The sequence below is a fragment of the Oncorhynchus mykiss genome, chromosome 17 (genome assembly GCF_013265735.2).
Source record: "Oncorhynchus mykiss isolate Arlee chromosome 17, USDA_OmykA_1.1, whole genome shotgun sequence".
Taxonomy (NCBI): Eukaryota; Metazoa; Chordata; class Actinopteri; order Salmoniformes; family Salmonidae; genus Oncorhynchus; species Oncorhynchus mykiss.
In genome coordinates this window covers 93,617,489-93,629,520 of record NC_048581.1, presented here as the reverse complement: position 1 = coordinate 93,629,520, position 12,032 = coordinate 93,617,489, and the positions used below count along the sequence as shown (strand labels likewise).

General features: G+C 43.8%; 1 protein-coding gene across 8 annotated transcripts in view; it reads left to right on the top strand.

The window, feature by feature from the left end:
• Positions 1-12,032, top strand: part of LOC110494844 (sarcolemmal membrane-associated protein) — a 112,513-nt gene that overhangs the window by 61,175 nt on the left and 39,306 nt on the right. For 5 of the 8 annotated variants that reach the window (XM_036950985.1, XM_036950986.1, XM_036950983.1 and 2 more), the window contains 3 exons: positions 1,094-1,168; positions 9,469-9,549; positions 10,677-10,736. In XM_036950985.1, coding sequence (XP_036806880.1) covers positions 1,094-1,168; positions 9,469-9,549; positions 10,677-10,736 — 216 coding nt within the window. The remainder of the gene's footprint in view (positions 1-1,093; positions 1,169-9,468; positions 9,550-10,676; positions 10,737-12,032) is intronic. The other 3 variants (XM_036950988.1, XM_036950989.1, XM_036950987.1) reach the window with 1 other exon arrangement.

The window sequence follows — 12,032 nt, the reverse complement described above, 5'->3', positions numbered from 1 at the left end:
ACAAGGCAGCTCCTCATGTACCCGCTCTGAAAACCAGTGGGTTTTAAACAAGGCAGCTCCTCAAGTACCTGCTCTGAGTCACAGTGGGTTTTAAACAAGGCAGCTCATCACTTACCTGCTCTAAGTCAGTGGGTTTTAAACAAGGCAGCTCCTCATGTTCCTGCTCTGAAAACCAGTGGGTTTTAAACAAGGCAGCTCATCACTTACCTGCTCTGAGTCACAGTGGGTTTTAAACAAGGCAGCGCCTCACATACCTGCTCTGAGTCAGTGGGTTTTTAACAAGGCAGCTCCTCACATACCTGCTCTGAGTCAGTGGGTTTTTAACAAGGCAGCTCCTCACATACCTGCTCTGAGTCAGTGGGTTTTTAACAAGGCAGCTCCTCACATACCTGCTCTGAGTCACAGTGGGTTTTAAACAAGGCAGCGCATCACATACCTGCTCTGAGTCACAGTGGGTTTTAAACAAGGCAGCTCCTCACATACCTGCTCTGAGTCACAGTGGGTTTTAAACAAGGCAGCTCCTCATGTACCTGCTCTGAGAACCAGTGGGTTTTAAACAAGGCAGCGCCTCACATACCTGCTCTGAGTCACAGTGGGTTTTAAACAAGGCAGCTCCTCACGTACCTGCTCTGAGTCACAGCTGGCAGGGGATGCCATGATTCATGATAAACTGGACTCAATAGTATGTAGTGGGTATGAGCCTGGTCGTTCCCACTGGTATGTAGTGGGTATGAGCCTGGTCGTTCCCACTGGTATGTAGTGGGTATGAGCCTGGTCGTTCCCACTGGTATGTAGTGGGTATGAGCCTGGTCATTCCCACTGGTATGTAGTGGTATGAGCCTGGTCGTTCCCACTGGTATGTAGTGGGTATGAGCCTGGTCGTTCCCACTGGTATGTAGTGGTATGAGCCTGGTTGTTCCCACTGGTATGTAGTGGGTATTAGCCTGGTCGTTCCCACTGGTATGTAGTGGGTATGAGCCTGGTCGTTCCCACTGGTATGTAGTGGGTATGAGCCTGGTCGTTCCCACTGGTATGTAGTGGGTATGAGCCTGGTCGTACTATGTTAGTAATAGAATCTCCATGTCTTTGTCAGAGGTGATAGATGCCCACCTGCAGAACAGCCAGACAGCAGCAGGAGACCGCCTTGCCAATCCTGACAAACTCAAAGGTAAGGGAAACTTTTGGTTCAACAACAATCAGCAGGTAGCCTAATGGGGCCATAGTGGTTAGAGCTTTGGGCTAAGAACCAATCAGCAGGTAGCCTAGTGGGGCCATAGTGGTTAGAGCTTTGGGCTAAGAACCAATCAGCAGGTAGCCTAGTGGGGCCATAGTGGTTAGAGCTTTGGGCTAAGAACCAATCAGCAGGTAGCCTAGTGGGGCCATAGTGGTTAGAGCTTTGGGCTAAGAACCAATCAGCAGGTAGCCTAGTGGGGCCATAGTGGTTAGAGCTTTGGGCTAAGAACCAATCAGCAGGTAGCCTAGTGGGGCCATAGTGGTTAGAGCTTTGGGCTAAGAACCAATCAGCAGGTAGCCTAGTGGGGCCATAGTGGTTAGAGCTTTGGGCTAAAAACCAATCAGCAGGTAGCCTAGTGGGGCCATAGTGGTTAGAGCTTTGGGCTAAGAACCAAAAGGTTGCTGGTTGGAATAACCTGTCTGTGCCCTTTGGCAAGGCACTTAATCCTAATTTGTGCCGTCCTACTTTGGCTGACCCTGTAAAACCACACATTACACTGCACCTATCATACTACTATGACTGACCCTGTAAAACAACACATTACACTGCACCTATCATACTACTATGACTGACCCTGTAAAACAACACCTATCATTCTACTATGACTGACCCTTTAAAACAACACATTACACTGTACCTATCATACTACTATGACTGACCCTGTAAAACAACACATTACACTGTACCTATCATACTACTATGACTGACCCTGTAAAACAACACCTATCATACTACTATGACTGACCCTGTAAAACAACACCTATCATACTACTATGACTGACCCTGTAAAACAACACCTATCATACTACTATGACTGATCCTGTAAAACAACACCTATCATACTACTATGACTGACCCTGTAAAACAACACCTATCATACTACTATGACTGACCCTGTAAAACAACACCTATCATACTACTATGACTGACCCTGTAAAACAACACATTTCACTGCACCTATCCGGTGTATGTGACAATACAACATCTATAGATTAGCTCCAGTATGTGTCCAGCAGCACCACCCTGTGGAAATACCAGATATAGCCTGTGTCATGTCTTTACTATCATTAAATTGAAGACATAGTTTTATCAAAGATTCCCTGTAATTAGTATAATGCGATCAAAGTAATTAATCGTGTAACTGTAATTAACTAGGAAGTCAGGGCACCAAGGAAAGTATTCAGATTACAAAGTTATAATTTCCCAATATAACCTTTCAGATATTTTCATATCTGATCAATAGTCTTCTGATTAATGATTTATTTATTTTACCTCACGTTAGTCTCATTCCAAATGTTGTAAATTGTTGGCCATCTGCACAAACCCAGTCTTGACTATGAGTCATCCATACATCAATTGTCTTAAATCATTTATTTATTACTAACTAAGTAATTCACAGACATGCATAAACAAACACAGAATATGGTTACATGTGGTGATAGAATGTGCCCTAGTGGGCTGACCCGGCATGGCAGCTTGTTAGACAGAGGGGCAATGGGGGGGGTCGACTAAGAAGTCCCTACAGAGTTGATTATAACAATTGAAATGCTAATCCCTTACACATGAACGCTCACTCATTCGGGAACAATTGCAATCAAAACAAATTTTATTGGTCACATACACATGGTTAGCAGATGTTAATGCGAGTGTAGCAAAATGCTTGTGCTTCTAGTTCCGACAATGCAGTAATAACCAACAAGTAATCTAGCTAACAATTCCAAAACTACTACCTTATAGACACAAGTGTAAGGGGATAAGGAATATGTACATAAAGATATATGAATGAGTGATGATACAGAGCGGCATAGGCAAGATACAGTAGATGGTATTGAGTACAGTATATACATATGAGATGAGTATGTAAACAAAGTGGCATAGTTAAAGTGGCTAGTGATACATGTATTACATAAAGATGCAGTAGTTAATAGAGTACAGTATATACGTATACATTTGAGATGAATAATGTAGGGTATGTACAGTGCCTAGCAAAAGTATTCGGCCCCCTTGAACTTTGCGACCTTTTGCCACATTTCAGGCTTCAAACATAAAGATATAAAACTGTATTTTTTTGTGAAGAATCAACAACAAGTGGGACACAATCATGAAGTGGAACAACATTTATTGGATATTTCAAACTTTTTTAACAAATCAAAAACTGAAAAATTGGGCTTGCAAAATTATTCAGCCCCTTTACTTTCAGTGCAGCAAACTCTCTCCAGAAGTTCAGTGAGGATCTCTGAATGATCCAATGTTGACCTAAATGACTAATGATGATAAATACAATCCACCTGTGTGTAATCAAGTCTCCGTATAAATGCACCTGCACTGTGATAGTCTCAGAGGTCCGTTAAAAGCGCAGAGAGCATCATGAAGAACAAGGAACACACCAGGCAGGTCCGAGATACTGTTGTGAAGAAGTTTAATGCCGGATTTGGATACAAAAAGATTTCCCAAGCTTTAAACATCCCAAGGAGCACTGTGCAAGCGATAATATTGAAATGGAAGGAGTATCAGACCACTGCAAATCTACCAAGACCTGGCCGTCCCTCTAAACTTTCAGCTCATACAAGGAGAAGACTGATCGAGATGTAGCCAAGAGGCCCATGATCACTCTGGATGAACTGCAGAGATCTACAGCTGAGGTGGGAGACTCTGTCCATAGGACAACAATCAGTCGTATATTGCACAAATCTGGCCTTTATGGAAGAGTGGCAAGAAGAAAGCCATTTCTTAAAGATATCCATAAAAAGTGTCGTTTAAAGTTTGCCACAAGCCACCTGGGAGACACACCAAACATGTGGAAGAAGGTGCTCTGGTCAGATTAAACCAAAATTGAACTTTTTGGCAACAAAGCAAAACGTTATGTTTGGCGTAAAAGCAACACAGCTGAACACACCATCCCCACTGTCAAACATGGTGGTGGCAGCATCATGGTTTGGGCCTGCTTTTCTTCAGCAGGGACAGGGAAGATGGTTAAAATTGATGGGAAGATGGATGGAGCCAAATACAGGACCATTCTGGAAGAAAACCTGATGGAGTCTGCAAAAGACCTGAGACTGGGACGGAGATTTGTCTTCCAACAAGACAATGATCCAAAACATAAAGCAAAATCTACAATGGAATGGTTCAAAAATAAACATATCCAGGTGTTAGAATGGCCAAGTCAAAGTCCAGACCTGAATCCAATCGAGAATCTGTGGAAAGAACTGAAAACTGCTGTTCACAAATGCTCTCCATCCAACCTCACTGAGCTCGAGCTGTTTTGCAAGGAGGAATGGGAAAAAAATTCAGTCTCTCGATGTGCAAAACTGATAGAGACATACCCCAAGCGACTTACAGCTGTAATCGCAGCAAAAGGTGGCGCTACAAAGTATTAACTTAAGGGGGCTGAATAATTTTGCACGCCCAATTTTTCAGTTTTTGATTTGTTAAAAAAGTTTGAAATATCCAATAAATGTCGTTCCACTTCATGATTGTGTCCCACTTGTTGTTGATTCTTCACAAAAAAATACAGTTTTATATCTTTATGTTTGAAGCCTGAAATGTGGCAAAACGTCGTAAAGTTCAAGGGGGCCGAATACTTTCGCAAGGCACTGTATATTTTACATCATTTCCCATCAATTCCCATTATTAAAGTGGCTGGAGTTAAGTCAGTGTGTTGGCAGCAGCCACTCAATGTTAGTGGTGGCTGTTTAACAGTCTGATGGCCTTGAGATAGAAGCTGTTTTTCAGTCTCTCGGTCCCAGCTTTGATGCACCTGTACTGACCTCGCTGTACTGACCTCGGCTCAGGTGGTTGTTGTCCTTGATGATCTTTATGGCCTTCCTGTGACATCGGGTGGTGTAGGTGTCCTGGAGGGCAGGTAGTTTGCCCCCGGTGATGCGTTGTGCAGACCTCACTACCCTCTGGAGAGCCTTACGGTTGTGGGCGGAGCAGTTGCTGTACCAGGCGGTGATACAGCCCGACAGGATGCTCTCGATTGTGCATCTGTGGAAGTTTGTGAGTGCTTCTGGTGACAAGCTGAATTTCTTCAGCCTCCTGAGGTTGAAGAGGCGCTGCTGCACCTTCTTCACGATGCTGTCTGTGTGGGTGGACCAATTCAGTTTGTCTGTGATGTGTACGCCGAGGAACTTAAAACTTACTACCCTCTCCACTACTGTTCCATCGATGTGGATAGGGGGGTGTTCCCTATGCTGTTTCCTGAAGTCCACAATCATCTCCTTAGTTTTGTTGACGTTGACACCACACTCCGAGGGCTCTCACCTCCTCCCTGTAGGCCGTCTCGTTGTTGTTGGTAATCAAGCCTACCACTGTTGTGTCGTCCGCAAACTTGATGATTGAGTTGGAGGCGTGCGTGGCCACGCAGTCGTGGGTGAACAGGGAGTACAGGAGAGGGCTCAGAACGCACCCTTGTGGGGCCCCAGTGTTGAGGATCATATATTTACGCTCAGTGTGTCGTCTTGATCGCTGGTGAAAAGTTCATTTCTTTTGCAGAATTGTCCGTTTCTCTCCCTCTCTCGGTTGTGGTTAGAGGGGATTGTTCAGAGTCACATTCGTTATAGAATGGATGTTTCGGCGGTTGTCGTTCTCCTTGTTCAATGATGCCGAATTCCCAGCTGCAGACTAGTAATTAGTACCAAAGACTTATTCTTATTCTGTCGGTATCGATAGTCTAAGAGTTTTAACCACCTGGTATGGTTAAAAGATTCAGCAATGGTCTACAACCTTCAGTCCCTCTCCTACTGGAGAAAAACATAGTCTACTGATAATTTCTCAAAGTTGGGTTTTATTCAGAGTGGCAGAAGAGTGCTGTCCCAGGATGTCTGACCCTAACTGGGCTCAGGGGCAGTCCAGGATGTCTGACCCTAACTGGGCTCAGGGGCAGTCCAGGATGTCTGACCCTAACTGGGCTCAGGGGCAGTCCAGGATGTCTGACCCTAACTGGGCTCAGGGGCGGTCCAGGATGTCTGACCCTAACTGGGCTCAGGGGCGGTCCAGGATGTCTGGCCCTAACTGGGCTCAGGGGCGGTCCTCTGATTTAGTTCAAATCAAAAGGGAATTGTACTTTTCTTCATCCACAATCATATTACACCATTATACAAACAGTATCATCCTCACTCATTCATCTTATACAACAATTAGATGTGAACCTCATATCTGAGACTATTATATAAACAGCGTTATGGTAATGTGGCCGCACCGTCTCCCATGAGCTTCCCAAGTTGTGCCAAACGGACCAGTTCGTAGCTGGATTCTTCACCGATCTTTTACACTTTCTCTGAATATGAAATTTGTTCGTACTTCAGTTCTGTGAGGTGGAAGGATTTCCTTTGTCTCCATGAAAACTACTCTCTATAACTGTGTCCATGAGGCAGGGTCTTCCATAGGAATTTACGGCCTCACTCTGCCCACAGCAGTCTGGTTGTAGAAGCAGAGAGCGGGGGATGGTGGTCGCTGTACTCAAAGAGGGCAACATCATGACACCTGACACAGTGTTGTTTAGTTGCAGCTGTAATCTCTTTGGCCTGGGTCAGCTGATATCATGTCTCTGCAGGCTAAACCAGTTTAAACTGCAGCTGTAATCTCTGGCCAGGGTCAATACGAACAAAAGCTTTTTCTCTCAAATTTTGCGCACAAATTTGTTTACATCCTTGTTTAGTGAGCATATTTCCTCTGTTCCCCTTATCAAACTGAATCACATCACTCTGTTCCCCTTATCAAACTGAATCACATCACTTTGTTCCCCTTATCAAACTGAATCACATCACTCTGTTCCCCTTATCAAACTGAATCACATCACTCTGTTCCCCTTATCAAACTGAATCACATCACTCTGTTCCCCTTATCAAACTGAATCACATCACTTTGTTCCCCTTATCAAACTGAATCACATCACTCTGTTCCCCTTATCAAACTGAATCACATCACTTTGTTCCCCTTATCAAACTGAATCACATCACTCTGTTCCCCTTATCAAACTGAATCACATCACTCTGTTCCCCTTATCAAACTGAATCACATCACTCTGTTCCCCTTATCAAACTGAATCACATCACTCTGTTCCCCTTATCAAACTGAATCACATCACTCTGTTACCCTTATCAAACTGAATCACATCACTTTGTTCTCCTTATCAAACTGAATCACATCACTTTGTTCCCCTTATCAAACTGAATCACATCACTCTGTTCCCCTTATCAAACTGAATCACATCACTTTGTTCCCCTTATCAAACTGAATCACATCACTCTGTTCCCCTTATCAAACTGAATCACATCACTTTGTTCCCCTTATCAAACTGAATCACATCACTCTGTTCCCCTTATCAAACTGAATCACATCACTCTGTTCCCCTTATCAAACTGAATCACATCACTCTGTTCCCCTTATCAAACTGAATCACATCACTCTGTTCCCCTTATCAAACTGAATCACATCACTCTGTTCCCCTTATCAAACTGAATCACATCACTCTGTTCCCCTTATCAAACTGAATCACATCACTCTGTTCCCCTTATCAAACTGAATCACATCACTCTGTTCCCCTTATCAAACTGAATCACATCACTTTGTTCCCCTTATCAAACTGAATCACATCACTCTGTTCCCCTTATCAAACTGAATCACATCACTCTGTTCCCCTTATCAAACTGAATCACATCACTCTGTTCCCCTTATCAAACTGAATCACATCACTCTGTTCCCCTTATCAAACTGAATCACATCACTTTGTTCCCCTTATCAAACTGAATCACATCACTCTGTTCCCCTTATCAAACTGAATCACATCACTCTGTTCCCCTTATCAAACTGAATCACATCACTCTGTTCCCCTTATCAAACTGAATCACATCACTCTGTTCCCCTTATCAAACTGAATCACATCACTTTGTTCCCCTTATCAAACTGAATCACATCACTCTGTTCCCCTTATCAAACTGAGTTGCACCAAATGATTTACAACTAAAACGTATGGTTCCTGTATGTTGTCAGAGCCCATCTACACTGAACAACAATATAAACACAACATGTAAAATGTTGGTCCCATGTTTCATGAGCTGAACTTTTGCATACGAGCAAAAGCTTTTTTCTCTCAAATTTTGCGCACAAATTTGTTTACATCCTTGTTTAGTGAGCATATTTCCTTTGCCAAGATAATCCATTCACCTGACAGGTGTGGCATATCAAGAAGCTGATTAAACAGCATGATCATTACACAGATGCACCTTGTGCTGGGCACAATAAATGGCCACGCTAAAATGTGCAATTTTGTCACAACACAATGCCACAGATTTCTCAAGTTTTGAGGGAGTGTGCAATTAGCATGCTGACTGCAGGAATGTTCACCAGAGCTGTTGCCAGATTGTTGAATGTTCATTTCTCAACCATCAGCCGCCTCCAACTTTGTTTCAGAGAATTTGGCAGTATGTCCAACCGGCCTCAGTACCTCAGACCATGTGTAACCACGCCAGCCCAGGACCTCCACATCTGGCTTCTTTACCTGTGGGATCGTCTGAGACTAGCCACCCGGACAGCTGATGAAACTGATTTTACACAACCAAAGATTTCTGCACAAACTGTTAGAAACCGTCTCAGGGAAGCTCTTCTGCGTACTCGTCGTCCTCACCAATTCAGCGTTGTAACAGACTTCAAATGCTCAGCTTCGATGGCCACTGGCACACTTGAGACGTGTGCTCTTCACGGATGAATCCCGGTTTCAACTGTTCCTGGCAGTATGGCGTCGTGTGTGCGAGTGGTTTGCTGATGTCACCGTTCTGAACAGAGGTGGGGTGGGGTTAAGCTACGGACAACAAACACAATGGCATTTTTCAATGGTCATTTGAATGCACAGAGATACCATGATGAGATCCTGAGGCCTATTGCTGTGCCATTCATCCGCCACCATCACCTCATGTTTCAGCATGATAAAGCACGGCCCCATGTCACAAGGATCTGTACACAATTCCTGGAAGCTGAAAATGTCCAAGTTCTTCCATGGCCTCCATACTTACCAGACATGTCACCCATTGAGCATGTTTGGGATGCTCTGGATCGACCTGTACGACAATGTTCCAGTTCCCACCCAATACCCAGCAACTTCACAGAGCCATTGAAGAGGAGTGGGACAACATTCCACATGTTATTTCATGTGATTTATTTGAAGTTCAGTGTTCTGAGAGTGTTTTATAGTAGTTGTCCCCTGTTGTAAGTTGTATCTTCTTGTCGCTCTGTAGAAAACCAAATGGATGCTAAAGACTCTGAAATGTCAGATACACTGAGCCCCAGCCAGAACCGCAGCAGTGACGACACGTCAGGTAACATCAGAAATAGTCAAATGTTTAAATATATAAACAAGCCATCTTTTTGGCTAAAATATTAACAATTGTGAAATTGTCAGAGGTATGTAGATATTTCCTATTCATTTATGAGGACTGAAAAAGTGAAATAATTTGACTTTGTATATTAATTCATGAAGTTAATGAATTAGTCTTCATGTTTATGAACTGAAAACATGTCCATAGGCGTACGATATTAACATTGTAACTATGTAAATGTATTGTTGTATTATTTGAACCCTGAATGAGGAAATGATATAAGCAGTGTTGTGTCCAGAACATGGAATAAATATAGGTTTACTGTCACTCGTTTAGTTTTCTTGTTTGTCCTGGTCTGGTCCTAGCTCACTGTTCAATCCTCTTCCTCTCCCTGTTCACTCTTTCTCTCCTCCCTCCTCTTCCTCTCCTCTCTCCTCTACCTCTCCTCTCTCCGTCTCCTCTCTCCTCTTCTCTCTCCTCTCTCCTCTACCTCTCCTCTCTCCTCTACCTCTCCTCTCTCCTTCTCCTCTTCCTCTCCTCTCTCCTCTTCCTCTCCTCTTTCTCTCCTCTCTCCTCTCCTCTACCTCTCCTCTCCTCTCTCCCTCTCCTCTCTCCTCTACCTCTCCTCTTCTCTCTCCTCTCTCCTCTACCTCTCCTCTCTCCTTCTCCTCTTCCTCTACTCTCTCCTCTCCTCTTTCTCTCCTCTCTCCTCTACCTCTCCTCTTCTCTCTCCTCTCTCCTCTACCTCTCCTCTCTCCTTCTCCTCTTCCTCTACTCTCTCCTCTCCTCTCTCCTCTTTCTCTCCTCCCTCCTCTTCTTCTCATCTCTCCTCTACCTCTCCTCTCTCCGTCTCCTCTCTCCTCTTCTCTCTCCTCTCTCCTCTACCTCTCCTCTCTCCTTCTCCTCTCTCCTCTTCCTCTCCTCTTTCTCTCCTCTCCTCTACCTCTCCTCTCTCCCTCTCCTCTCTCTTCTACCTCTCCTCTTCTCTCTCCTCTCTCCTCTCCTCTCTCCTCTTTCTCTCCTCTCTCCTCTGCCTCTCCTCTCCCTCTCCTCTCTCCTTCTCCTCTTCCTCTCCTCTCTCCTCTCCTCTTCCTCTTCTTTCTCTCTGTCTCTGTATGTGTGTGTAGATGGAAACATGGATGATCGTGAGCTGAACGAGCCACAGAACAGGGTCGCCCTGCTCAAAGGTAATACATATTTAATGTTTTATTGCGTCTTATTGCCATAAAATCTGTTGTCAAGAGAGGTAGCTGGATGGATCAACAGTGCCAAACCTGGCTGAATATATATATATATATATATATACACCTGGCTGGTTCCTGGCGGACTATTGAATATATATGGAGCTTTAGGGATGGGGAGGCCAAACCTGGCTGGTGCCTGGGGGACTATTGAATATATATGGAGCTTTAGGGATGGGGAGGCCAAACCTGGCTGGTTCCTGGGGGACTCCATTGAATACACTACTGGTCAAAAGATTTAGAACACATACAAGGATTTTTCTTAATTTTTTTTATTTCCTACGTTGTGGAATAATAGTGAAGACATCAACACTATGAAATAACACATATGGAATCATATAGTAACCAAAAAAGTGTTTAGCAAATCAAAATATATTTTATATTTGAGATTCTTCAAAGTAGCCACCCTTTGCCTTGTTGACAGCTTTGCACACTCTTGTCATTCTCTCAACCAGCTTCACCTGGAATGCTTTTCCAACAGTCTTGAAGGAGTTCCCAAATATGCTGAGCACTTGTTCGCTGCTTTTCCTTCACTCTGCGGTCCGACTCATCCCAAACCACCTCAATTGGGTTGAGGTCGGGGGATTGTGGAGGCCAGGTCATCTGATGCAGCACTCCATCACTCTTCTTCTGGGTCAAATATCCCTTACACAGCCTAAAGGTGTGTTGGGTCACTGTCCTGTTGAAAAACAAATGATAGTCCCACTAAGCACATACTAGATGGGATGGCGAATCGCTGCAGAATGATGTGGTAGCCGTGCTGGTTAAGTGTGACTTGAATTCTAAATAAATCACAGACAGTGTCACCAGAAAAGCTCCATCACACCTCCTTTAACAAATACAATGATATTTCTCTGTAAACAAATGAACAGACTTTCAGCATGCTTATAGAGAAGGGCACTCAGCATGTACTGCACTGACACAAATGACTGATGATTGGTTGAAATAAATTGATAATAAGATGATTGTGGGAGCTGTACTGTTAGATTTCAGTGCAGCCTTTCATATTATTCACCATAACCTGTTGTTGAGAAAACATATGTGTTATGGCTTTTCAACCTCTGCCATATTGTGGATTCAGAGCTATTTATCTAATAGAACTCAAAGGGTTTTCTTTAAGACAGTCACAACAACATGCCATTGCATTAGTCAGGGTGCTAGAATAGGTCTTATACCTTCAGTATCAACAGCTGTCACCTTGTTCTGGAATAGATCTTATACCTTCAGTATCAATAGATGTCA